Genomic DNA, 25,614 nt, shown 5'->3' with positions numbered 1-25,614 from the left:
GTTGTTACTGCGCTTGTTCTTCTGTTCAAGGGCGGTGCCAATAGGTGTGCATAGATGAGCTACTGCTGACCCGTGTCTCTTCCTCTCGGTATTTCTTGTTTCTATATACGTACTGAGTGACCTTTTAGGGGCTCAATCTTTGGCTGTGCGCGAGAGACACAGTGTGGCGGCGGTAGCAGCATGGCCGCTGTGTTGTACAGTCCCACCCTTTCTCATCTGTATTAATATGTGTATGCGTATGTGCGTGCTTCTCTGAGCTTCTCACGGAACGACTGGACTGCCGAACAGCACAGCGTCAACGCTCACGTTTGCTTCGTTTTCAGTTGTGTTTTTTTCTCTCTCTTGTGGGGGGGGGGGGGGGGCGCTTCTGGCGCCTCTGTTTCACCAGCGCTTGACCGCTGTTACCTCTTTATTATTTCATATTTAAAGCGTGTGCGAGTGTCTGCGGCTGTGCGCCTCTGTCGTTTTTCTCTTGCATCCCTGTGAACTCCAGTGTGCGCCTCAGACGCGTGCGTGTACTTTTTCGTACGTCTTCTGCGTGCTCACACGGCAGCCCGCTGCTCTCCTGTTCTCTGTCCTTTCCCCATTTTGTTTTCCGTCTGAGGCCCTCGACAAGCCCCTCCTTTACGAGGGTGTGTGTGAGAGATCTTTGGGCTATCCTCCTCCTCCTCCCCTCTCTCTCCAACCCCCATTCACAGCGAACGATCGCTCCTTTATGTCGTTTGTAGAGTTCAACCAGCCGACGTTGTCTCGCGGCGGTTTCCTTTTTTTGTCTTCTCGTTTACCCACGTACTCCTCTACTAAAGGCCCATTTCATTGACTGTGGTCGGTGCAGTAGCGTCCTCTTTGCACACCCGCACCCCCCCCCACACACACACAGTGGAACGTAGTGGAGGCCTTCCAGCTGCGTGTGGCACCAAGTGGCACTTTGTGTCACTGGCGTATGGCCACACAGACATACAGAGTGCTGCGGGCTGCCCTATGCTTCCCTTCAGCCACTTACCAGTGTACCGCCACTTTGATAGCACACTTCCTGCGCTTACGGTGTGCTTCGCGCCCTCCCCCTTTACGTCTATTGACCTTAACTCCCTGCTTCTCTCCTCCCACCCTTTCACTGTGATGTTGACTCTCGCAAACACCACATGACGCCCACGGGCAATCGTACAGTCAGGCGCGCGCGCACCCCCCCCCATACACATACACACACCCACGCATACGTACGCAGCGGCTTACCGGCATCATTCTGCAGTCGTCTGTAGGCAGTGGTTGTGCCTTTTCTGTATTTCTTTCTCGTCTACATTTCCCTGACCCCTTACTGTCTTCTAACTACCAACACGGCCCTCCCTTCCTGGTGGTTCCAGGGCGCCCTCTAGCGAGGTCGTCTCTTGTCCTGCCTGTCGTATTTTTTTTCCTCTTGCATTTCCTTTCTTCTCCTCCAGTGAATGGGTGCACTCGCGTAGTGCCGTGAGTAGTCGCCTTTGCTGTGCGTGCTTGATTCTGCAGGCGGTACCCCAGGGACGAGCACCACACACCGCCACGTACGGGACTCTTCGCCCTACAACAGATCCTTCCCCCCCTTTTCTTTTCGTTTTGGCGTGTATGTTGACGTGCAGGAGCGCCACTGTTGTAGACTGCTGACAGGAGGAGGTGCCCCCCCTTCCTTGCACGCTCACAGACACCACACACACACGTCGGCTTCACTTGCGCGCACACACCCACACAGGGTGGAGGGGGACACGAGGCATAGGCTCACTGGAGCGCAGAAATAAACGCACGAGGGAAGGGAGGGAGTAAGCCAGCCACACGACCACCTTGTCTCCTTCCCCTTCAACGACCTGCCCTCTTCCCCTCCCCCCTCCCCCCCGCATTTCTTTCAAAGCTGAACAACAACTCCTCCTCCCCTCCCCTTTCAGCACACACCCCCCATTCCACTGGCGCCTCTCTTCTGTCTTTTCCCTCTCCGCAGTGCCCCCCCCCCCCCCCGAGCGCATCCCCTTTTTGCCCCCTTTTTTTTCCGTTGCATCGCTCCCTCCACCTCTCATTTGGTGCCTTCACTCGCCTGCCCTTTCCTTTTTCCCTTTTTTGTTTTCCTCGCTTCCGCGCGCGCTCGGCCTTCTGCGCTCTCTGTCGCTCTCCCTCTGTTCTCTGCGCTTTCTATTCCTTTGCAGGCGCGCTCACCTCTTGGCGCAGACGCTTGCGAATTCTTCTTCTGACGTCTGTGCGAGCCTCGCGGGTCACTCCCCCCCTCTCCCCCTGTAGAGGTCAGAGGGCACGTGCCTGTTTAGTTCATCTGAGCTCTTCGCTGTGACTGGGCGTGGGGGGCATGACTGCACGTCCCGGTTCTTTTTCGCTTCTTTTTCTTTTCCTTTTCTTTTCTTTTTGGTAGGCCACCCCCTCTACCACCGTGACGATGGGGCTTGGCTTATGGCAGCTGAAATCATCTTCGGTTGCGAAGTGGGAAACTACGCTGCATACAGAGCGGCCAGAAGGGAAGCTGGGGGCAGTGCCGACAGACGGCACCGCTTCTGCCTCTACGCCCAGGATACCAGTGCTAATGGAGGCCCCTGGCAAGAGAGACGTCTGTCAGCCTGCGCCTGCTGCCGCCTCTCCCCACAAGAAGGAAGGAGTAGATAGGTGTTGCCCTAGCTTATCGAGAAGCATGATGTTTGAGGACTCCGGCAACCCTCTCTGGGCACCCAGTACGCGCGCGTCGGCTGGCAGAGACGACTTGGAGCACCGAAGTGCCTCACGCGGGCTGGGAGCCGTGTCAACAGCTACCTTCTCGCATTTCAGCTTTCAACATGGGTCTGATGCCATGAGTCACCCGCTCAAGTGCTCATCATCGGCGCACAGCAGCAACACAAACCCCTTTTCTCCGCAGGGTAGTTGTGGGGGCGGTCTAGACTCTTCTAGTATCACAGATGTGTTCAACACCGCCAATGGAGTACCGAGCCACACTCGCAGCTTTTGTGGTCCCGTCGACGCGTGCCAGCTGAGTAGTAACTTGCAGCCAAGCAGCTGCTGGGGCGACAACGACCCTCCTCTGGAACTGAATCGCTCACTGAGCACATGCCACAAGAGCTCGTTGCAGAGCTCAGGGTTGCCATCAACGCTCATACCTTGCCGTAGCAGTGTCCGCTTCTTGGGCAATGATGAGAAGGATGCCAAGCAGCCGGAGATGGGTTCGTACGAGGTGAGCAACCACGGAGACCAGGATAGACTGAAGGAGGCCTCACCCGACGCATCAACGTCGGTGAGCATCCCCATTGCTCAGCTCAACCACCAGTGTGAACCACAATCGCTGATCGAGGAAAATGCTGGGGAAGATAGCGGACCTGCAAAGAAGAAAACGGACCCGAAATTGTGCAGCTCAGTGCCGACAGCATCTTCTGTGTCTCGCGAGACGCCCTCTCCGTGGTTGTCCATCGAGAAGGCATATTCAGGTGCGTCAAACCACAACGACGTCTTCGATGACTTTTCGCCATTTTGCTTCAGCAACCATAGCGGCCGCTCGAGTGTCTTCTATGGCGACGGAGACGGCGGCGAGATGCAGCCGGTAGCTGCGCTGCTCCCTGCGACCTCCCGTACCTCCCAGTCACTGAAGAGCATTCTACTAAGACCGAGTGCAAACGCCAGTGGTGTCGGCGGCTTTTCTACACCTTACTTCGCTTTAAACCCACCCTGGCCGGACACGGCGTCGCCCGGACCTCGTCGTGTCAGTCGCCGCCAGCAGAGCGAGTCAGAAAGATTCCTCTCGGAGCAGCGACCCAGCTTCACTTCGGTACTGCCACGCTGTCCCAGCGGTTCCACGCAGCATCGACTCCGCCGTGGCGAGGACAGCAGCAGCGACGACGAACACATCATTGCTAGTGTGCAGTGGGCCGTATTGCACTTGCAGGACTCTGATAGAGCCCGCGACAGATGTAGCCGAACCTCCGAGCAGCAGGAAGGTGGACTGAGCTCCATTGAAATACGAGCACGTGCACTCCGCACCGCAGCGAGGATGAGTAACGCCATTGTCTCTGTGCACCATACACCGACGAAGGTAGAAGTAAGAAACTCCATGCAGAGCTCTGTGACCTATGAGAGTGGTCGTGCAGGGGCTTAGAATGACTCCCAGGCTCCGGAGCCTGAGCCGAAGACCGCGCCTCCTTCACTGTAGGTAATGCACAAGGGAGACGTCGTGCTCACGAGGATGCAGAAGCTGATCGCATCATTGTCGCCTCCCTTTTCTCTCCATTCGCTCCGCGCCTGTGTACCACAGAGAAGGAAGCTTTATGAGTACTGTGGAACATCACACATGCGTGGTGCTGTGAGGAACCCCTCCTTTCTACATCCACCGTGATTCAAAATTTTGGTTGCCCTTGATTTGCCAGCGCTTGGGAACCCGGTGAACAGCGCGCCTCTCATCAGGTGTAGCTCTCCCTGTGCCTTCTGTCGTGCCTCCCTATTCTGTCCATCATTGATACCGCCTCCAAATCTTCGTTCCTCTACGTGAGTGCATATGGGGGCATGTGTGTTTGGCTTTACCACAGGTAACCCCGCCTCAATTTTCTACACTCAACCCTCTTATTCTGCTTTCCTCTTTTTCGGTTCCTCGCAAGGCCATGTTTACGTCCGCATCAGCGAGGGACGTCATTGTACCTACCTACTGTTACTCTTCTCTTGACGTTGTGGGCCCTGATGTCTGGGGACACCGCAGTGCGTGGTATCCAGGGCCCAGCACCCCCACTCTGTGTGGCGAGGCCTAGGCAGCCCCCCTACCTCTGCTAGGCGCCGAGCCACCTCTGACGCCGACGGACTCAAGCCCCTACGACCTGGGGAGGCCAGGGAGACGTATCGCTACTGGCGCCGGGGGCCAGGTCCTGAGCAGCGTTGCGCTGGAGCGAGCTGCGACAGTGAGGAGGCTTGCACCACGCATATGATGAGCAGAGTGCCAGCGCGGCTGGAGTGTACCTCACCCGGCCCTCGCTGCGTGCTGGCGCGGTGAGCCCGGGTGCCACCGCGAGAGATGCACCACGCGGCGACTGTGAGGTGCCGTGCGGAGCCGGGCGTGGGTAAGGTTTGAGGCAGGGGCCGTGCTGTGATGACCGAGTCGGCGCATTGCTGCAGCGCGTCTCTACTGGTGCTTCGCACCACGCGATGGGCCTGTGGCACGCCGGGGTCGCGAGGAACTTGGCTTGTATTGTGTGGCAGGAGAAACGCGTTGGAGGGGCACTCGATGTGGGTGGCGTGAGGATTGTCTCGGCGTATTTCGCTTCTTTTTTCCCACAATTTTCCTTATCGTGCCCCCTTCGGCCTGGCCCTCCCGTTCCTGTCAGAGGCGTGCGGCCTCAGGAAGTCGGCGGCAGGCTTCTGCTGCCACAGACTCGTGGGAGCGAGCACCACCGGCACGGACGCGCTGTCAGCCGCTGCGCGCATGGCGTACCACACCTGCGCAAAGCATCCAAAGGCGGAACAGTACGAGTGTTGCGCGGGAGGTGCACCGATACCGGAGGCGTGGCGGCGGCACGCCGAATCGTCCCATCGCCCCCCCCGCTCTCGACACCGATGTGAATGGTCTCCGCGTCACGCTGTGGAATGCTGCTGCCTGAAGCGGCGCAGAGAGAAGCACGGCATAGCACCCGAGCGCAGGGTTCCAGAGAGCCCCTGCCTGAGGCTGGCCTACTTCCTTGTTGAGCTCACGCGGCATGCACCTGGACCACCCCCTGTCACTCGCACGTCCGATGCCAGCGCCACCGCCCTCGAGCAGGGCGCTTTGGCGCGGCACGCCCGCATCGAGGCATGCGGTGCACCCGGGCTCGCCTGAGGCTGACCGCACCGCACGTGTGCGAAGAAGGGACGAGGATGGACAGGAGGAGCCCGTATGACGGATGGCCCGATTTCACGGCAGGACGGTTTGTCGTAGACGACGAGGATGCCGCCGCGGTGCACCAGAGGCATCGGTGTGCTGCGGCTGTGTGCGTCCATTCCGGGGTTATTCGTTGTAGAATGAAGACGGTGCGAAAAAGAATCGAGTTTCTCATCCGCTGGTTCTCTGCCGCGGCACTGGTGCCGTCTTTCTCTTTCTGTTCTGTTGTTGCTCTCTCTTTCGGTGTATGTGAGGCATTGGCTTTAGAGCGCGTCAGTTGTACGATACCGCTGCGCCTGTGGGTGTGCGGGTGTGCTGCTTTCGGCGTGTGTCTGTATTGATTCATCCCAACGTCTGGCGCGCCTCTTCCTTCCAGCGCGCAGGTGCGTGGCCCTTTGTTGTGTTATTATTTATTTATTGTATTGTGCAGCCCTCTGAGGAGTGCTTGTGGGGGTGCGTCCTCCTCCTCCTCCCTATTTTTCTCTTCTTTCATTCGATTGTCCATTGTCTCTCCTCCCCTTCATTCTTCCCTGTCTCTCCGTGTCGTGCGTCACGGTTCTACCGCTGTCTTCATTCCTCTCTTTCTGTGCTCCTCTGCGCAATTTGAGGCTGGCAAGCTTCACATCATCTTCATTCTGCTGCGTGCGTGTTGGAGGAGATGTACGCACGCGGGTATGTGAGCGCGCATTTCATGTTATTTTTCCGCGTTGTAGGCTTTCGGATTTCACAGACTCCAGACACTTGAGGGAAGAATTATTCCTGCCTCTTTTCTGCGTCTCTTCTCCTAGGCCCTCACTTCCTCTGCATGTGCCATGGGAAAAGATGGCAGCGGCGCACGCCTGGCTTCGCGTGACCAGAACGAGAGAAGCGAGGAGGAAATGGAGAACACACACCACCAGGAGTCTGAGATTTTCTGCGGCCGCAGCGAACTCCCCGTGATGCATGACCTTTGCGTCGTTGCCGATTCCATCTCGGCTTCTCCCTTGCTACAGCCCTGAAATTAGATCACAAACTCCTCTCCTGCGCATGCTGGATGCCCCCCTTTCTCTCTCTCTCTCTCTCTGGCTCTTTGAAAGCTATGTTCTGCTGTCGCGTTCTTGGTATTTCAAGTGCGCAGCAGCAAGGATGATCCCGAGAGCCCCTTGCGTGCCGCTGCCCTTGCGCCAAGTGGGGTTGCTGAGGATGCCTTCTGATGAAGGTGCAAAGTGTTGCTGTTCACTATTGTCCGTCTTCTAGAAGAGCGGATTTCTTATTCGGCTGCACATCGTTGGGTGGCCGCATCAATTCTGTTTTTCTTTTTGTTTGGAGGGGAGGGGAGGGACCGTCTACACAGTTACATGTGACGCCTGTCTTCTTCCCACGTGTGAGCAAGTCGATCATCTCCCATGAAAGGGCTTGCAAAGCGGCACAGGATCAGTGGCACTTTACAACATGACAGCATCTGAGTGCTCACAACTCACGCGTCTCTCGAGTGTCCAGCGCAAGATGGATGGTAGCCTCTGTGATCTTCCGCTCTCCCTTCTTTCCTCTTTCTGTGGACATCTCGGGCCATGCAAGCCGCCCACAACTCCCTCCCCCTCCCCCTCTCTCTCCTTTTCTTTTCGTTCTCGCTGTGCGTAGCGTGCGCTCGTATGCTACACACGGCGCCTGTCCTCTCCCCCTCCCCCACCCCCTACGGCTCTTTGGCCTATCGATTGACAGAGGGGCCCCACCAGCGCGTATTCGCCGTGTTGGTGCCGCTCTTCTTCCTCTTTCTTGTTCGTTGTTCGTTAGATGCTTGCGTGTCAGATGCCGCTAAAGCTGCTGCTGCTGCTGCTCCCCCTCTCTCGCGCACTCGCGTCTCACGCAGCACTGCGATGTTCTCCGTCTCCTTTCTCGACTCTCACGTCGCGACTGCTTGCGCAGCCCCTCCTGCTCTCTCGCTCAGCGCTATTGTATGCTCCAATTTCGGAGAAAGGGCCCACAGAAAGAAGCAATGCGGGGCTACTTCCCGGCTGTGAGGCTGTCGTGTGTGTGTGTGGATCCTCCTCTGTTTCCATGTCGTTTTGCGCCCTTTTCTCTGTTTTTCTGCGACGACGTGTGCTTAGGACTTCCCGTTGTCCCCTCTCTTCGACTCTCTCTCCTCCCCCCTCTCTCCCTTACGAGCGGATATCTTGTGCTCCCTTGCGTCCTCTCTCTTCCCTCGATTAGCCCCATTTCTCTCACTGTCTTATCTATTTCTTCTCGCTACATGATGCAACCATTCGCTCTCTTGCTCTCCACCTCTCGTAGTGCTTGTGCTAGTAGGTCCTCGTGTGTGCCGGCACGCTGTGCTCATGTGTGGGAGCACACTCGTATGACTGGTATTCTCATAGTTCCCTTCTGTTCGCTGCCACGCGCGCTATTGTCTTTCCCTCGTACTTGAGAAGTCCCACAAGTGAACTACATCGACGTACGACCCGTAATTCTTTGCGTCTGCAACGACACGCTAGAATTTGTATATGCGCGCTGGTCTTCTGTAGAGCTCAAGTGAAGGTTGCCGTTTTGCTCTCCAGCAGCCACGGGGATTATATGACAGCAGCAATGTCCCCCCCCCCTTGCACTTATCGCCTGTTACTCAGCCGCGCCAGAGTCTTCCTTCCACAACGTCTCTACTCACCCAAATGCCCTTTGCTCTTCAGTGCAACTCTGCCCCACGTCTCCTCCGCATCTCTTTCTCTCTCTCTCTCCGGCGACAGACAAACCAGCACCTACACAGAAACTCTTCGCTTTTTTTTCTGCTCCTGCACAGCCTGGTGAATACACGTGCTCACCCGCCCATCACCGCTTCCTCCGCGTCAGGGATTTCCGCCTACACACGGCGCACGGCACCACGTATTTTTCTCCTTAAGACGAGGGACCGATACATTTTTAGACTCGATCCACACCGCTTCCGTCTCTCTCCTCTGTGCAGGAGGGGAGCGAGAGAGAGAGAAGCCTATCAAGCCATTCATGGTGCTCATCGAAGCCGCTCCTCTCAGTCGGCCCATTACGACTACCCTCACCACGGTGGACGCCGTTTCCGTTGGACTGACTCATCTCCCTGTGGAGCATCAAACACCTCCTCATCTTGCTTGCCTCCTGCCTCGCGTTCACTTTCTTCTCGCGTGGCCATTTTGACCTCCTCTCCCTCTCCGCTTCCCCCCCCCCTCCCTTACCTCCTGTCCCCTACACTGTACTATTCCTCTCTCTCGCTCTCATTCGCAATGTTGCGTCGCACACCCTACATTCTCGCCCCCGCTTGTAACTGGACAGCTGCACCGCAGGACAAGGCGCACTTCGATGTGTGTGTCATCGGAGGTGGCCCTGCCGGCATTGCGGCGGCACTGCGGGCGGCCGATTACAAGAAGCGCGTCTGCATCGTGGAGAAGTCGCGACTGGGCGGCAGTGACTTGTGGGACGGCGCATTGCAGTCGAAGACAATGTGGGAATACTCAACTATCATGGACAAAATGCGTGGAGAGACAGCCATTCGCCTCTACGGCGAGAGCCTTGATCGCTACCTTGAGATCGACGAAGTCAAGATGCGGCGATCAATGGAGACAGTGAGCCACATCCGCGAGGATCAGATCCTGGCAGCACTCAAGGCCTCAGCGAACGTGGAACTCATGTATGGCAGGGCGACCTTTAACAGCAACCACGAGATCCAGTGCCATAACAAGCTGACGATGGATTACCGCAGCATCACGGCGGACTACTTTATCGTCGCCACCGGGTCGAAGCCGCGGAAGCACCCTTTCGTGGCTGCTGACGGGAGGCTGGTCATGACCTCCGACCACATCATGCGAGCCCCGCTGCCGAAGAGCTTGGTGATCGTGGGTGCTGGCGTCATTGGCTGTGAGTTTGCCGGCATCATTGGTCGACTAGGCAAAACAAAGGTCTCCATCATTGACAAGGCACCGCACATCCTGCCCTGGGAGGACCCCGACATTGTTCGCATGATCGAGAGAGGCATGGACCGCGTCGGCGTTGTCGTTCACCACAACTCCGACCTATACGATATGCAGCCCTGGGAGGAGACCGAGGCGGAGGCGGAGGCGCGACACCCGGCGGACTCCGCGCCGCAGTCTGGCGTGCAGTACACCGTGATGGATCGCAGCACGCGGATGCTGACCACGTTCCAGGTGGAGCGTGCGCTTATCGCCATCGGTCGCGTTCCGGACTTCTCCCGCCTCGGTATCGAGAACACCACGGTCATGACACGCGGCAGTCAGCTGCACGTGAATGGGTTTGGCCAGTGCGTTGGGACGTCACACATTTTCGCCGTTGGCGACGTCGCTACGCGCATGCAGGTCGTCAGCATGGGCGAGGCCCAGGCAAGGTTAGCCGTGGACTACATCTACGGCACGGAGCCGAAGGTGGTGCCGAATTTGATGGAGAGCATGTCCAGCATTGCCTTCCTGACCCGTGCCGTCGCCTCTGTCGGGTACAACGAGTCGCAGTGCCGGAAGAAGGGCATTGCCTACATCGCTGCCCGGTACAGCTACGAGGTGATGAGCCGCGCCGTAGCTGCCGCAAACACGGAGGGCTTCGTGAAGATCATCGTTGCGGACGACCCGGAGCGGCGCATCCTGGGCGTGCGGGCAGTGGGCATGAACGCAAGCACGCTTGTGGAGATTGGCGCACTGGCTATTCAAAACAACCAGACAGTCTTCGACCTTGCGGGGCGCCTGACCGCGTACCCGGCCGTTTCACAGGCCTTTCAGGAGTGCCTGCGCTCCATTCTAAACCTTCCAGAACACCTGCATGCGAAGTCAGCGTGCGGTGTCAAGCTGACGAAGTGGGCACCAGCCGACATGGATCGGGGAATGGCGTACAGGGGAAAAACGGCGGCGTTGAGGTTGACCAGTCCCGGGTGAAGCAGGTGGGCGAGTCACTGGTGCAGCGCCGTAGGGCATCACGTGCTAGGACGGAGGCTACCAGTGGCACGACACGCCACGCCAACAGTAGTGCCTCTGCGGGGAACTGCAGCCCCGGCGCCTTCTTCCAATCGGTGAAGAAAACTGTACTGAGTGCTAGTGAAGGAGGGATGTGGCGCTGTAAAGTAGTAGTAGTGGTGGTGCTGATGAGAGGTAGATGCACGCGCAACTCTGCGCACCTTAACACGTTTCCTTCGGTCTTCCGCACGGCATTTCTCTACTAGGTGGGTCTAGTTCGGTGCGTGCGTGTGCGTATGGGCACGCCCCCCTGTTGACTCGCCCCCCCCCCGCTACGCCCCAGCCTGCCCTTTTTTCTCCTCTCTCTTCTGAAATTCCAAATTCTCGTTTCTGCACACGTACAGTGGATGTCTGTGGCGCATCTGACACTGAGGTCGGCTGCCCCACGCTTTGGATTTGCCGGAACGGTGCAAAACTGATGTGTGTGTGTATGTGTGCGGAGTGAGCTGCTGCATCTCAAAATTCACTGTATGGTCAGGCGAACACGCGGCAGAAGGCTCGGCCAAGATGGCCAGCTCCTCCGTTCGCGAAATGCTTTGGGTGAACACTGGTTGGGTGTTGTGCAACCACTCAAGGAGGCGCATGGGCACTCTGTTTCAACAGCTGAACTGGAGTTGTTCTCGCTCCTCTTCTTTACACTTTCCACCTTATCTCTGTGCCTCTCTCACTCTATAGGGGAGCCCATATTGAAGAAGAGCTATCGCGGTCATGCACGCATGTGCATACACGCTCATCAGAATCTTACGAACGCCCAGCTCTAGCGCAGCAAATCGTTCCACCAGAGGCTCCTCACACCGCGTTTTATCCACGGCCACGTTAGACGTTGACTGATTCACTCACACTCACCTTCCGCCTTAGTCACCTCATCTGTTTATCTAGCCTCTCCTCTCCTCTCCTCATGTGCGCAGGCAGTTCTCTCTCTTTCTCTTGACGTTGTGGGCCCTGATGTCTGGGGACACCGCAGTGCGTGGTATCCAGGGCCCAGCACCCCCACTCTGTGTGGCGAGGCCTAGGCAGCCCCCCTACCTCTGCTAGGCGCCGAGCCACCTCTGACGCCGACGGACTCAAGCCCCTACGACCTGGGGAGGCCAGGGAGACGTATCGCTACTGGCGCCGGGGGCCAGGTCCTGAGCAGCGTTGCGCTGGAGCGAGCTGCGACAGTGAGGAGGCTTGCACCACGCATATGATGAGCAGAGTGCCAGCGCGGCTGGAGTGTACCTCACCCGGCCCTCGCTGCGTGCTGGCGCGGTGAGCCCGGGTGCCACCGCGAGAGATGCACCACGCGGCGACTGTGAGGTGCCGTGCGGAGCCGGGCGTGGGTAAGGTTTGAGGCAGGGGCCGTGCTGTGATGACCGAGTCGGCGCATTGCTGCAGCGCGTCTCTACTGGTGCTTCGCACCACGCGATGGGCCTGTGGCACGCCGGAGTCGCGCGGAATTAGGCGTGTGTTGTGTGTGGCAGGAGAAACGCGCTAAAACAAACATGTCTACAGTGACCAGAAAAGCCTCTCCAGTGTCTGGAAGGTGACGTCGTCCTTTCGCCTCTTTTTTGCATCGGCGCCTACGCACTGTTTGTGCCATCGCCCTTCTGCCTCGTCCTCGAGAGAGGCACAGCAGTGGAGAGGGCCGAGGTGTCTTATCGCCTTTTGGCATTTACCCTTTTCCAGCTCACCTGCTCACCTTCTCTGTCTTGCTGAACGTGCCTCCTCTCCTCCCTTTCCACCGCACTCTTCTTTTCTCGTTCCGCTGCCTTGCGAGCTGCACAGATGTTGCGCCGCTCTTCTGCGTGGCGTAATGTGCCGTTTCCGGTGCTCCGCAATGCCGAGGCCTTTCCACGGGTGGACCTCTGCATCATTGGAGGCGGCCCGGGAGGCATTGCGGCCGCCATGCGCGCTATCGAATACGGCAAATCGGTCTGCATCGTCGAATCCCGCCGCGTTGGTGGCGCGGATTTGTGGGGCGGAACGGTGCCCTCTAAAATGATGTGGGCAATTGCGGACTTCGCGGCCTCCCTGACAGGTCCAGCGTTTATGCAGGACTTGCTGAATTCGGATCAGGTGCGTCGCATGGTCGACAGCATCCCTAGCGAGCGCATCACACAGCTGCTGCAGAAGACGTGCGCCGAGAAGGAGAACGAGTACCGCACATTGTTGAAGGCCTCTGGGGTGCAGCTGATTGAAGGTAAGGCAGCATTTGCCAGCCCGAACGAAATCGACATCCACACAGAGGGCACCGGCGAGTATCGCTCTCTTCAAGCGGACAACATTGTCATCGCGACCGGTTCAAGGCCGCGCAGCCACGCCTTTGCCAAGTGTGATCACACCCGCATCCTGAACTCCACTGACGTCTTTCAGCGGCCGATACCGGCGAGTATGGTGGTAATCGGTGCCGGACCGATGGGGTGCGAGGTGGCGTCGATGTTCGCCAAGCTGGGCCGCACCAAGATCTACCTGGTGGACAAGGCAGCGCGTATCCTGCCCAAAGACGACGACGACGTCGCATTGTATGTGCAGCGTCACCTCATCCGTCGTGGCGTCGTCATCCACCATGACTGCCGACTGTTTGACCTGGAGGCGGGGGAGGAGAACTGCCGGTACTCGGTGCGCAACATCCGCAGTGGCGACATTGACACCTTTCACGCCGAGCGTGCCATGCTTGCAGTGGGACGCCGGCCCAACCTCGAGGCGCTGGGCCTAGAGAACACAAAGATGCGGGTGGAGAATGGGCAGCTGGACTGCGACGAGTACAGCCGCTGCAAGCCGTACAAACATATTTACTGCATTGGAGACGCTACAGGGAAGCAGAAGACGGTGAACACTGCCCAAGCGGCGGGGCAGGCGGTGGTAGACACCATGTTTGGCTGCTCCCCCATGCTGGCTGTGAACACGAACGGCCTCAGGAACATTGCGACCGACATGTTTCTGGAGAACGAAGTGGCAAGCATCGGCCTAAGCGAGCAGCAGTGCCGTGCGAGGGGCATTAGCTACAGTGTGGCGAGGGTCGAGTACAGGCACCTCACCCGCTCCATCGTGATGGGGGAGAAGGACGGGTTTGTGAAGATGATTGTGACGAACGATAGCGAAAAGCGAGTGCTGGGTGTTCGTGCGGTGGGGCCGCACGCCGGCTCCGTCGTGGAGGTGGCCTCTTTGCCGATTCTCAACAACGAGTCCGTGTACACGATGCTCAAGCACAGCCCTGCTTACCCTTCGCTGGTGTCAGGGGTGACAGAGTGCGCTGCGATGCTGGTCCGTCGAGGTGCCCGGTGCTCAAACGTGGTGGACGGTATCTCCATCAAGGGCTGGGCCCCTGTCTGCAAGACGTAGCCTCAGCGTGCGAAAAGGGCGAGCGTCACCTTCGTGTGTGTCTGTGCATTGGGGCAGCAGTGCTCTTTGTACAACGTAGGCACCCCTTGAAACCACTGTAAAGAGAGAGAGAGCTACGCGCGATAAAGGCTCCTGACGTGTGGAGGGAAGACAAGGGTACTTCAAGGTGGACCGGCCACCTGCTGTGACGCACGGGTGGTATACTTGGACTTTAGTGGCTGCCCTTTCAGAGTGGATTACATACGATCCCCAGTCGTTCCTCTGTTGTTCATCTCGTGCTGCGTTGTTGGACGACGTCTTTTACTCGTTTCGTGGATGTACTACCAACTCGTAGAAAAAAAAGGAGGGGTCGTGTTTGCCCACCGCGCAGTGGAGGTGTCGCCCTGCTCGATCCGCCGATAAAGCACAGCTCCACTGCGCGGCTCATTCTTGTTGCGCATCGATAAGGACAAGGACAGGGAGGCAATGCGCGCTGCAGCCGCACGTTTCTGCACCACTCACTTCGGAATGGAGGAGGACAACGTGATGCTCGCTACGGTGTTTTTGCGGGCCCCCCCCTTTCCTGCCTTTCCTGCGCTTCCCCTCTCCCGATGCCTACGCTCCTGCTGGGCCACCTTCAATCTCCCTCCCCCCCTCCCTCCCTCCCCCCCCTTTTCACCACATATTTCGCCTTCGCTGATTTTGTCCCTCCTTCACACTGCCGCCAACGCTACACACGCCATTCACTTGATGCATTACATCAGCCCCCCCCTCCCCCCTCCTCAGTCTTGTTCAGTGGTGGGTAAACACCTACTCCTCCTTTTCTCTCCAAAGGACTCGGGCCAGCCAGAGGGTTGTCGCAGTCGTGCACGAGCGGCATCGAGCAAACTAATCAGCGCCACAGCTCTGATTGACCTGCGAGGCAATGGGTGGCTTTTCAAAGGTGGAGGGCATTATCAGCAAGCTGCTGCTGAACCCGGCGCACAACACGGCCGCACCGAAGCAGGATACGAATAACTCTCCCTCGTCTTATGTAAGACAGTCGCGGCTGCAGGCCTTCCAGGCAGAGACGGCGGCTGCGGCACCCAAGACGGGCTCAGCCAGCTACAGCCTTCAGACACGAGGCAGCAGCGGTGGCAAGGCCCATGACATACGGGAGCTCGGGGGAGGGGAGATGACGGAAGAGGAGGTGGTGTACCTAGTGATGGAGTCGCGGAAGCTGTTCATGTCCCAGCCGATGCTGATTGAGATAGGGGCCCCGGTCAACGTGTGCGGCGACGTGCACGGTCAGTATCACGACCTGCTGCGCCTCTTCCAGCTTGGAGGGTACCCACCAGATAGTAACTACATCTTCCTCGGCGACTACGTTGACCGTGGCGAGCAGTCGCTAGAGACTGTTTGCCTGCTTCTCGCCTACAAGCTGCACTTCCCCAACAACTTTTTCCTTCTCCGTGGAAACCACGAGAGCAGCAGCATTAACCGCATCTACGGCTTCTTCGACGAATGCAAGCGCCGCTACAGTGTCAAGCTCTGGAAGCTCTTTACGGACACCTTCAACTGCATGCCTGTCGCTGGTCTCATCGACGGGCGCATTCTGTGCATGCACGGTGGCCTTAGCCCGGAGCTGCACAGCCTAGATCAAATTCGTCGCATCCTTCGACCCTCTGACGTACCGGATAGCGGTCTCATCTGCGATCTGCTCTGGTCGGACCCCGCCGATGACCCGATCACCGGCTTTGGTGAAAATGACCGTGGCGTGTCGTGGACCTTTGGCGAGAACGTGGTGGAGAACATCACTCAGGCGCTGGATCTCGACCTGATCTGCCGCGCGCACCAGGTCGTCGAGGAGGGCTATATGTTCTTCGCGAAACGGAAGCTGCTGACCGTCTTTTCGGCCCCCAACTACTGCGGGGAGTTCAACAACTATGGCGCCCTCCTGTGTGTCGATGAAAATCTCATGTGCAGCGTGAAGCAGCTCGTGCCGCTATTCGAAGTAGACCTGGAGGAAGAAAGTTGACGAGGGGATGTGGTGTGTAGGGCATTTGCCGTGCGCGTATGGTACGGGGTTTCTTGCTGTAGGCCCTTTCTGCTCGCTCGCTCTCTCTCTGTTGATAGTGATGTTGAGGTTCTTACGTGTGCGCGTGTTCGTCGCCGCCCTCACCCGCGTACCGCGTTTCCCTGATTCGCGCAATGCCGTGCACAGAAGCTGATGCGCCGGCATTCTTTGAGAATGCCCCTTTCCCACCTCTCTCTTCCTTTCTGTGACCACACCGCGACAGATGCGCTCGTGTCTCTCCGTTTTGGCGAGCGCGCCTCCCATGTGTGGTTGCATCTCCTCTCTACAAGTGTTGCGCCCATATGGGGGTCTTTTCCACTCCCCTCTCGTTGACTTGAGTGTTACCGAATTTTTTGGGCGCGCTCTCATTGTTTGTTCTCGATTTATCTCGTAGAGTAATGCGACACACTCTCCTGGCGATCTCGCCGTGGGTTACTCTTTACAGCAGTGTGGAAGGCGTTTCTGGCAAATGATGGAGAGACGTTCTCTCTGCGTTAACACCACTCTTGCCAGTGGAGTAACACAACGCGCCTGCTTGTCGCTGTTGTAACAGCTTGAGGCAAGCCTCACCCCGCCCGCCCGCCCGTCCTCCTTGGGTGAGGTCTGTACTCGCCTTCTTGGACATGCATACCCACCTACACTGGCAGGCAGCTTGGGTTCGTTTCTCTCCATTAAACGCGCACGGGCTCTTCATGCGAGCGCTGCTGGGCTGCTGCTGCTGATGCCTGCCTTTTCGCTGTGTTTTTCCCCGCTCTCTCTGGTGGGGTTAGCCGGAGGGGGAGGGGAGACACCAGCGCGCTGTTCACTGGTTGTGTGCTCTCTGCCTCTCTGCTCCATGGCGTGCACGGTTGTCTCTCTCGTGCGTGTGTGTCTGTGTGCGTACGTTCTCATGGATGAGATGTGGCTCATTCTTTTTCGCATTGTGTCGTCTTGTATATGCTGGAGGCGAAGCTGCGAGTTTGTTTCCCTTCTCTTTGGCCTGTGCTACGCTCAGTGAAGGCGTCGGTGCGGATGAGCACACGAGCTTTTTTTGCTGAGCCACACAGCGTCTCTGCGCCGCTGTCTGTGTGGCCACTTGTTGCGCGCTTTTGTGGCTTAGGGCGTTCACATCTTCTTCATGTTTTGTGTCACTGTTGCTCGTCTCCCAGCTCAAATAGTGAAGCGGGACTTGTTGTTGTTGTTGGGAGAACATAGAGAAGATTTTCGGCATCGCATCCGTGCCTGGGCAGAAAGGCAAGCGATTCTTGCAGTGTTGTCGTTGCTGCGGTGACTTGAGCCGCTTTCTACGTCGTATCTGTAAAAGTATCCGCTTTCTGGGCCTTCCTCTCCCTCTAGCGCGAATGAAACCTCAACTCCGTGCAGCCCCTTCATCTTTTTCCACTCGAGCTTGTGTTTGCTCTATTGGTCGTGTGCTCTCTCTCTCTCTCTTCACTCGTCACCCGCTTACAGAGGCTTTGTAGCCGGTCAGATGCGTCGACAACTCCGTGCAGCCCAGAGCGCAGCTTCGGTGCTGGACTGCTTTCCGTCAGTTGGGCCTCATTCTCCTCCTCGCTTTTCCTCAAGAGCTTAAGCTTTCACTTCTCTGCACCCCTCCTCGCTGAGGGTATCTATGCCGACTGACATACCCGTGTCTCCTTAGACGTACACCTACACAATCCCTTTTGGTTTCGTTTCCCGTCTGTAGTACACTACCACCCACAACCCTCCAGCGCTGAGGCGCTTATCGAGCCTCCTTCGAATTGGCAGACGCCGCCCAAAGCAAAAGGAGGTGCGTGCCGATGCTCTGGAATCAGTCAAGCAGGCGTTCCCAGCTGATGTGCAGCCGCATGCGTACACCCCCATGGAGTCACTGAATGAGCATTGCACTGTCTTCTCGCATGATGACGGCGAGGGCCGCAATAGCACGGCAAGTAGAAACGAGCAGGCTCGCTACTCATCGCAGCCCCCATCGCTGCCTGCCCCCTCGGCGACCACACCCTACACGGACAGCTGGCCTCCGTGTGTTCTGCTCCTCGTCTCTTGCTTGACCGTGGCTGCGGCGGGGATCGGCGGGAATGCAGCTCGTGTGGCCATGAAGAACTGCTTTGCGAAGAGCCACTTCTTTCCGAAGTACCGCTACATCGGGCCCAATTGTCTGGGGAGTTTTTTGATGGGCCTCTTTGTAGTCGCCCTTCCACCCGAAGCAGCACTGCCCTTGACCCACCGCGCCCTCTGCGTGGGGTTCTGCGGCAGCTTTACGACGTTCAGCTCGTGGGTTGTCCAGGTGATGGCTCAGGACACCGCCACAGATGCCTTTGAGCACCCCTTCCTTGGTGGCACAATGCCTGTTGTGTTCTTCCTCTGGGGCCGTGACTGCGGTCGTGGCGTGCGGTGGTTCTACGCCCATGTAACTGCCTCTCCCTGGGGGACATGGCCATCACATCGCTCGTTGCTTCGTGTCACTGATGCCGCTCTGTTTGTTCTTGTGGCACTGGCCGCAATTCTAGCATTGGTTCTTGTGCAGGTGTCCATCAACGAGGGCGGCATCCAAGTCATCTCCTCCGACGACGTGCGCGTGGTGGTGCTCGCCCCTGCCGGCGCGGTCGTCCGCTTTCTGCTCTCTTTCTGCTGGAACAAAAAGGCGTGTGTCGCTTAGTTCCCATTGGGCACGCTGGCCGCCAACCTGCTAGGCGTACTGCTCACCATCGTTGCCTTCAATATGGAGCCTAACCACCTCTCCTATGAATGGTCGGTGGTTCTGCAGGAAGGCATTGGTGGCGCGCTCTCTATCGTCTCCTCCCTCGCGAGTGAGGTAGTTGGCTTCTATGGCGGCGGGCGGGTACTCTTCGCATACACCTACGCACTGGTGTCAATTGGCCTCAGCGTCTTCATTGCCGGCATTGGACGACCTCAAATTTACCGCCGCTCTGTGAGCTGATCATCTTTGATGACCGCCACGCAGGAAAGAAGTGCGCAGTGACAGTGATGAGGCGCAGTGCGTCTCGTAGGTCGAGCGCGCTGCTTGGTCTCCTGACACCACCTTCGGTCTCGCCTTTTCCTTGTGTGTATGGGTGTGTGAGCGCACAGGCGCGTATTCTCTCTCGCTGGCCTGCACGTGTGTACCCCCTCCCCAGGCTGCGATTGCAACGCAACAGAGACGAAACAAAGATGGCGTTCATGTCGAAGCGAAGTGACAAGGCGACGGTTGCACCGCGCGCTTGCTGAAAAGGCTATACTCGCCCATTGTGGTACTCTTTGCATGGACAAGCTGAGCCGGTAGCGCTCTCACACCCTCTCGCGATTTCACTCGTAACATGCTCTCATGCCGTTGTCCCCTTCACTTTCTCCTCTGCTACTCTGCTCTCCTCCGCCGTACCGCTTTACCTCTGTCCTTCACATTCACTCTCGCTGCAGTTGTGTGCGGGTGTGTGTGCCTCGCATTTCACGCGCATCTCTGTAACCAGCTTTGTCAGACTCCACTCCCTCCACTCATCGTCGCTGTCGCGTCAGCGGAGCCGCCCCAACCTCGGAAGCCGCACTGCTCTTGTGCTCTCTAAAACTCGTGTTCAGCAGCAGTGGGAAGGAGCCGCAACGCTTTCAGAAGGGGAGGGGGCCTATTGTGAGTCATTTGCTTCTCCTTTGGTGTTTGGTGCCTTCGGGCCTCGGGGAAGCGCTGAACACCCGCAGCCGTCTTTGGCGTGGCGCTTTTCACCACCCTCCCGCCGACTCTTTTCTAACGCGTTTTTCCCTCTCGCCCCCCCCCCTCCCTCTCTCCCTCCCTCGACAAACCGGCCAACTTGATAAAGATGTCGGGTGGTGCACCTCTCCCGCCTTCGCAGATGCCGCTGCAGAAGGTTCACGAAGTACAGTTTGAGGTGTTCAAGGAGTCGCAGATTAAGGCCTACGCCAAGTGCATCGTTGAGCATGCCAAATCCTACGAACACGGTCAGCCGGTGCGTGGTGGCATCAACGACCTGCGCATGGGCACAACAGACTTCGAGTACAGCTGTGAGACCTGCGGGCTAAAGCACCCGGAATGCCCTGGTCACTTTGGCTACGTGGAGCTGGCCGAGCCGATCTTTAACATCAATGTATTCGACATCGTGCTGATAGCCCTTAAGTGTGTCTGCAAGTACTGTGGCGCGCTGCTGATGGACACAAACGACCCGTCAGAGCTGAAGAAGATTGCCCACCTGCAGGGCCTCAACCGCCTGCGCATGGTTGCCAAGCTCTGCGGCAGTGTGTGCAAGCGCAGCAAGGACATTCAGGGCTGTGAGGGCAAGGGACGTCAGCCGCGCATCGGCCGCTTTGCCGGTATCTACCCGGGCCTGCAGATCAAGGTTACTCAGGAGGAGCAGGATTATGTGTGGCACGCCGATAACGCGTGGCAGGTGCTGGACCGTGTGTCAGACAGCGACGCCCTAATCATGGGCTTCGACCCGCGCTGCTGCCACCCGCGCGACTTGATTCTGACGGTATTGCCCATCCCCCCACCGCAAGTCCGCCCTGCCGTCTCCTTCGGCTCAGCCAAGTCGGATGATGAGCTCACCCACCAAATCATGTCCATTGTGAAGCGCAACATTCAGCTGAGCAAAGACAAGGAGTCCGGCGTCAAGGCAGCCGTGGATCGCTCGCGCGCCCTTTTGCAGGAGCACGTTGCTACGTTCTTCAACAACGCCTCCACCTTTTACAAGCCCGCCAAGGTGGGTGACACAAAGAAGCTCAAGTCTCTCACGGAGCGGCTGAAGGGGAAGTACGGCCGGCTGCGTGGCAATTTGATGGGCAAACGCGTCGACTTCTCGGCCCGTACAGTCATCACCGGCGACCCCAACATCGACGTCGACGAGGTCGGTGTGCCGTTCTCTGTCGCCATGACGCTGACCTTCCCGGAGCGGGTAAACGTGATCAACAAGAAGCGTCTCACGGATTTTGTGCAGCGCGTCACGTACCCCTCAGCCAACTACGTCATCCGGCCGAATGGCAACGTGACAAAGTTGGCCCTCGTGAAGGATCGCAGCGCCGTCAACCTCGACGTCGGCGACGTTGTCGAGCGCCACATCATCGATGGCGACGTCGTGCTTTTCAACCGGCAGCCGACGCTGCACCGCATGAGTATGATGGGGCACCGCGTCCGCGTGCTCAACTACAACACCTTCCGCCTTAACCTGTCCTGCACAACACCGTACAACGCCGACTTTGACGGTGATGAGATGAACCTGCATGTTCCGCAGTCGCTCTTGACTAAGGCGGAGCTGATTGAGATGATGATGGTACCGAAGAACTTCGTGTCGCCGAACAAGTCAGCGCCGTGTATGGGCATCGTGCAAGACAGCCTGCTCGGCAGCTACCGTCTCACCGACAAGGACACGTTTGTCGACAAGTACTTCATTCAGAGCGTTGCCCTCTGGTTGGATCTGTGGGAGCTGCCGATCCCGGCCATCCTGAAGCCGCGTCCGCTCTGGACCGGAAAGCAGATCTTCTCGCTGATCCTGCCGGAGGTTAACCACCCCGCCTCGCCGTACGACAAGCCACCCTTCCCGCACAACGACAAGAAGATCATGATCCAACGTGGGCAACTCCTGGTGGGCTCCATCACGAAGGGCGTCGTCGGCGCCGCGCCGGGGTCTCTTATTCACGTCATCTTCAACGAACGCGGCTCCGATGAGGTGGCCAAGTTCATCAACGGCGTCCAGCGGGTCACAACGTACTTCAACTACTGCTTTGCCTTCTCGGTTGGTGTGCAAGACACCGTGGCTGATGCGACAACACTCAAGGAGATGAACAATGTACTCCACAAGACCCGCCAGTCTGTCGAGAAGATCGGCGCCGCGGCGAACAACGGCAAGCTGACCCGCAAGGCTGGCATGTCGCTGTTGCAGTCCTTCGAGGCGGATGTGAATAGTGCCCTGAACAAGTGCCGTGAGGAGGCGGCGAAGAAGGCGCTGAGTAACGTGCGCCGCACGAACAGCTTTAAGGTGATGATCGAGGCCGGCAGCAAAGGGAGTGACCTAAATATTTGCCAAATCGCTGTGTTTGTCGGGCAGCAAAACGTCGCGGGCAGTCGCATTCCCTTCGGCTTCCGCCGCCGCACGCTGCCACACTTCATGTTGGACGACTACGGTGAGACCTCGCGGGGCATGGCGACGCGCGGGTACGTGGAGGGACTGCAACCGCACGAGTTTTACTTCCACACCATGGCAGGGCGTGAAGGGCTTATCGACACAGCCGTCAAGACGTCCGATACAGGATACTTGCAGCGCAAGCTTGTGAAGGCGCTGGAGGACGTGCACGCCTCGTACGACGGCACGGTGCGGAATGCGAACCAGGAGCTCATCCAGTTGGTGTACGGCGAGGACGGCCTGGACGGTGCCCGCATTGAGGGCAACCAGGCCTTCCCGATCCCGCACATGACCAACTGTGAGCTTGTCGACAAGTACCGCTACGAGTACAACGACGAGGGCAGCTTCTCGGAGAACATGGGCGGCCATTACATGGATCCGTTTGTACGTGACTCGCTGCTACGCGACCCGCAGAGCGTGCTGAAGCTGCAAGAGGAGTTCGACCAACTGGTGAAGGATCGCGCGATGTCGCGCCTCGTTATCGACATGGAAGACAAGAACAAGCTCAAGATGAACCTCCCCGTGAACGTAGCGCGGCTCATCCAGAACGCGCGCACGACGATGGGTAAGCGCAGCCAGGTGTCCAACCTAAACCCGATCACTGTGATCAACCGCGTGCGGGAGCTGCAGGAGGACCTCGTGCAGTTGTTTCCCTCCTACCACAAAGACTACAACGGTCGCTTCGTTAATGTGCTGAGCCAGCAGCGTGTGGAGCGGGCCCTGACGCTCTTCGGCATTCACCTGCGCCAGGTCCTCGGCTCGAAGCGGGTGCTGAAGGAGTACAAGCTGAACGACAAGGCGTTCGAGTACTTGCTAAAGGAAATCCGCACCAAGTACCAGCAGTCCCTCATCACCCCTGGTGAGATCATCGGCGCCATTGCCGCGCAGTCGTGCGGGGAGCCAGCGACGCAGATGACACTGAACACGTTCCACAATGCTGGCATTTCATCCAAGAACGTGACCCTCGGCGTGCCGCGACTGCTGGAGCTGTTGAATGTGAGCAAAAACCAGCGCAACGCCAGTGTGGCCGTCTGTCTAATTCGAGAGTACCAAAAGCGCAACAAGGCTCAGGAAGCACAGCAGTTCATTGAGTACTGTACGCTGGCGAACATCACGACGACGGTGCAGATCATCTATGACCCCAACCCCCGCAACACCGTCGTTGCCGAGGACGAGGAGATGATCCGGTGGGAGCAGGCGGTGATGAATGAGGAAGAAGAGGAGCAGGATGTGGAGCAGCCACCGTCACCCTTCATTGCACGACTTATCCTTGACAGCGACCTCTTCAATGACAAGCGACTTAACATGAAAGATGTGAAGAGCGCGATCCGGCAGGTGGACGACACCTACACGGTGCAGGCGAACATGGAGAACGACGGGCAGCGCATTGTGCGGCTGCGTCCGCGCAAGTGTACCGGGGCAGACTCCGTCCCGGCGCTCACGAAGGCGGTCGCGCAGCTGCTGCAGAGCGTTCACCTACGCGGTATCCCTGGCATCAAGAAGACACTGCTGAAGGAGGGCAACACATTCCGCGTTGACCCCGAGACGGGTGGAATGAAGAACGAGTCGAGTTGGATGGTGGACACCGAGGGCACGGCGCTGCAGCGCATCTTCGTCGGCGTGGTGAACAACGAGGGCAAAAACATCATTGATTTCGTCAAGACCAGCAGCAACAAAATCCCTGAGGTGGTGTCCGTGCTGGGCATCGAGGCGGCGCGGCGCAAGTTGCTTTTTGAGCTGCGCGATGCGTATCTCGCCTATGGGCTGAACATCAACTATCGTCACTACACCATCCTCGTTGACACCATGTGCCAGCGTGGTTACCTGATGGCCGTTAGCCGTACTGGGATTAACCGCAGCGAGACATCTGGGCCACTGATGCGGTGCTCCTTCGAGGAAACAGTGAAGGTGCTCATGACAGCGGCCGCGTTTGGTGAGAAGGATCCGGTACGCGGCGTCTCTGCAAACCTCGTGCTCGGCAACCAGGCCCGTATCGGCACTGGCTTGTTTGACCTGATGCTGGACATGAGCAAGCTGCAGCATGTGGTGCCACTCGATAAGGCCACTGAGGCTCGAACCTCGAACGTGTACCACACCGACACATCTGTCGCACCAGGCTCCTCGACGCTGCAGGGGCCTTACGGTGAGCTGCCGCCGTCAACTGTGCACGAGAACAGCTCTCTTGCAGCCGGGACGTCCTCCGTATACCCACCCCACAGGGGAGCTGGCCTTTACGGCGGCATCCCGATCGAGGCGAGCGCAGTGCAGTTTAGCAGTATCCTGCCAACGACGATGGGATCTGCCTTGGTCGCCTCGAACACAAGCGAGTACCAGAGCAGCCACCATCTCTCTGGTGCCTCGACGTACTTAGCATCGTCGGCGTTGCCAAGCACGAGTGCGCTTGATACCGAACTGTCCTCATACCACCTGCAGTCCGCTGCCAACTCTACTGCGTACGGTTACGCGCCCATGGTAGCCCCTAGGATACCCATGCCTGGTGGTGCTCAACTACCCGTCGGTGAGGGTGCCAGCATTTCATATCCATACGAGGCGTCAAACGGCGATCTCTTCGGCTCCCTCGGCGGCGCAGCCAGCTCACGGGCGAGTGCACCCTACGACCCCACTCAGCAGCCGTCTCAGGAGTTCTCACCCACCGAGGAGCAGGAGGAGCAGTGACAGTGAGGAGCTGCAGTCGCGAGTACGAAGAATGTCTGCCACCCTGCAGTCTCACGGGAGATGCGCTTCAGGTTTCCCCATTTGTCCATTTATGCCCTGTGCTGCTCGTGTTGGATGCGCTCTTGCGAAAAGCTCCGCTCTAGTCGTCTGTCGCGGGTGGTTGGCTCTCTCGCTTCCGGTGCCCCTATAGCTCTACGCTGGCGTGGTAGACGCACGACGAGTCCGTCTGCGCCCCATCACGTGTTTTCACCAGCGCGCTTCTCAAGGGCACTTCTCCTCCCCTCTGTGTGCGGCTTGTTTTAAGCACCGAAAAAAAAGAGCGACTTCGGCATGCCTAAAGCGTTGCCTGTGGAGAGGCGCGGAATGACTCGCACTGTTCGGTGCCTCTGTGGGTGCGCGCCTGCGCGCACCTCCTCTGCTCGATGGGCTGAGGTGAGCAGCGGCGGCCGGATGATGAGGGTGGCGTGCGGCGTGGCCCTATTTGAATTTGTGCTTCGATTGCCTCTTTGCTAAGCTCGAGAAAGAAAAAAGGCGGTGCTGAGCAGATACCTCAGAGAAGAGAGAAACGGGCAAGCGGCAGCCCCCTCGGCATCGTTGCAGAGAAGCGGGGCCTCTCGTAATGGCGCTGTGCCCCCACACACACCCATACTTCGGAGAAAAGCTCCTCCTTCTCGGTGC

The 25,614-nt window shown here is 58.1% G+C and overlaps 5 protein-coding genes and 1 pseudogene across 5 annotated transcripts, besides 3 other annotated features; all 6 read left to right on the top strand.

Annotated features, from left to right (window-relative positions):
• The first annotated feature begins 2,323 nt into the window (after window positions 1-2,323).
• Window positions 2,324-4,108, top strand: LPMP_312490 (annotated as a pseudogene).
• Window positions 4,109-4,678: 570 nt separating this feature from the next.
• Window positions 4,679-5,209: a repeat region.
• An 81-nt stretch (window positions 5,210-5,290) lies between these two features.
• Window positions 5,291-5,999: a repeat region.
• Window positions 6,000-9,075: 3,076 nt separating this feature from the next.
• Window positions 9,076-10,728, top strand: LPMP_312480 (acetoin dehydrogenase e3 component-like protein; the record flags this gene model as incomplete). The annotated part of the gene is made up of 1 exon (XM_010703334.1): window positions 9,076-10,728. The coding sequence occupies one exon, from the start codon at window positions 9,076-9,078 to the stop codon at window positions 10,726-10,728; it is 1,653 nt and encodes a 550-aa protein (XP_010701636.1).
• A 1,018-nt stretch (window positions 10,729-11,746) lies between these two features.
• Window positions 11,747-12,271: a repeat region.
• A 299-nt stretch (window positions 12,272-12,570) lies between these two features.
• Window positions 12,571-14,127, top strand: LPMP_312470 (2-oxoglutarate dehydrogenase, e3 component, lipoamidedehydrogenase-like protein; the record flags this gene model as incomplete). The annotated part of the gene is made up of 1 exon (XM_010703333.1): window positions 12,571-14,127. The coding sequence occupies one exon, from the start codon at window positions 12,571-12,573 to the stop codon at window positions 14,125-14,127; it is 1,557 nt and encodes a 518-aa protein (XP_010701635.1).
• A 904-nt stretch (window positions 14,128-15,031) lies between these two features.
• LPMP_312460 (serine/threonine protein phosphatase pp1(5.9), putative) lies at window positions 15,032-16,123 on the top strand (the record flags this gene model as incomplete). Its single annotated transcript, XM_010703332.1, has 1 exon — window positions 15,032-16,123. The coding sequence occupies one exon, from the start codon at window positions 15,032-15,034 to the stop codon at window positions 16,121-16,123; it is 1,092 nt and encodes a 363-aa protein (XP_010701634.1).
• Window positions 16,124-18,002: 1,879 nt separating this feature from the next.
• LPMP_312450 (hypothetical protein) lies at window positions 18,003-18,797 on the top strand (the record flags this gene model as incomplete). The annotated part of the gene is made up of 1 exon (XM_010703331.1): window positions 18,003-18,797. One exon carries the CDS (start codon window positions 18,003-18,005, stop codon window positions 18,795-18,797), a length of 795 nt encoding a protein of 264 aa, XP_010701633.1.
• A 1,150-nt stretch (window positions 18,798-19,947) lies between these two features.
• Window positions 19,948-24,936, top strand: RPOIILS (RNA polymerase ii largest subunit; the record flags this gene model as incomplete). Its single annotated transcript, XM_010703330.1, has 1 exon — window positions 19,948-24,936. The coding sequence occupies one exon, from the start codon at window positions 19,948-19,950 to the stop codon at window positions 24,934-24,936; it is 4,989 nt and encodes a 1,662-aa protein (XP_010701632.1).
• Between the last annotated feature and the right edge of the window lie 678 nt (window positions 24,937-25,614).

This window comes from Leishmania panamensis, assembly GCF_000755165.1.
Source record: "Leishmania panamensis strain MHOM/PA/94/PSC-1 chromosome 31 sequence".
In the NCBI taxonomy this organism is placed as follows: domain Eukaryota; phylum Euglenozoa; class Kinetoplastea; order Trypanosomatida; family Trypanosomatidae; genus Leishmania; species Leishmania panamensis.
The sequence above is the reverse complement of the archived record's forward strand: the minus strand, read 5'-3'. Positions and strand labels throughout refer to the sequence as shown.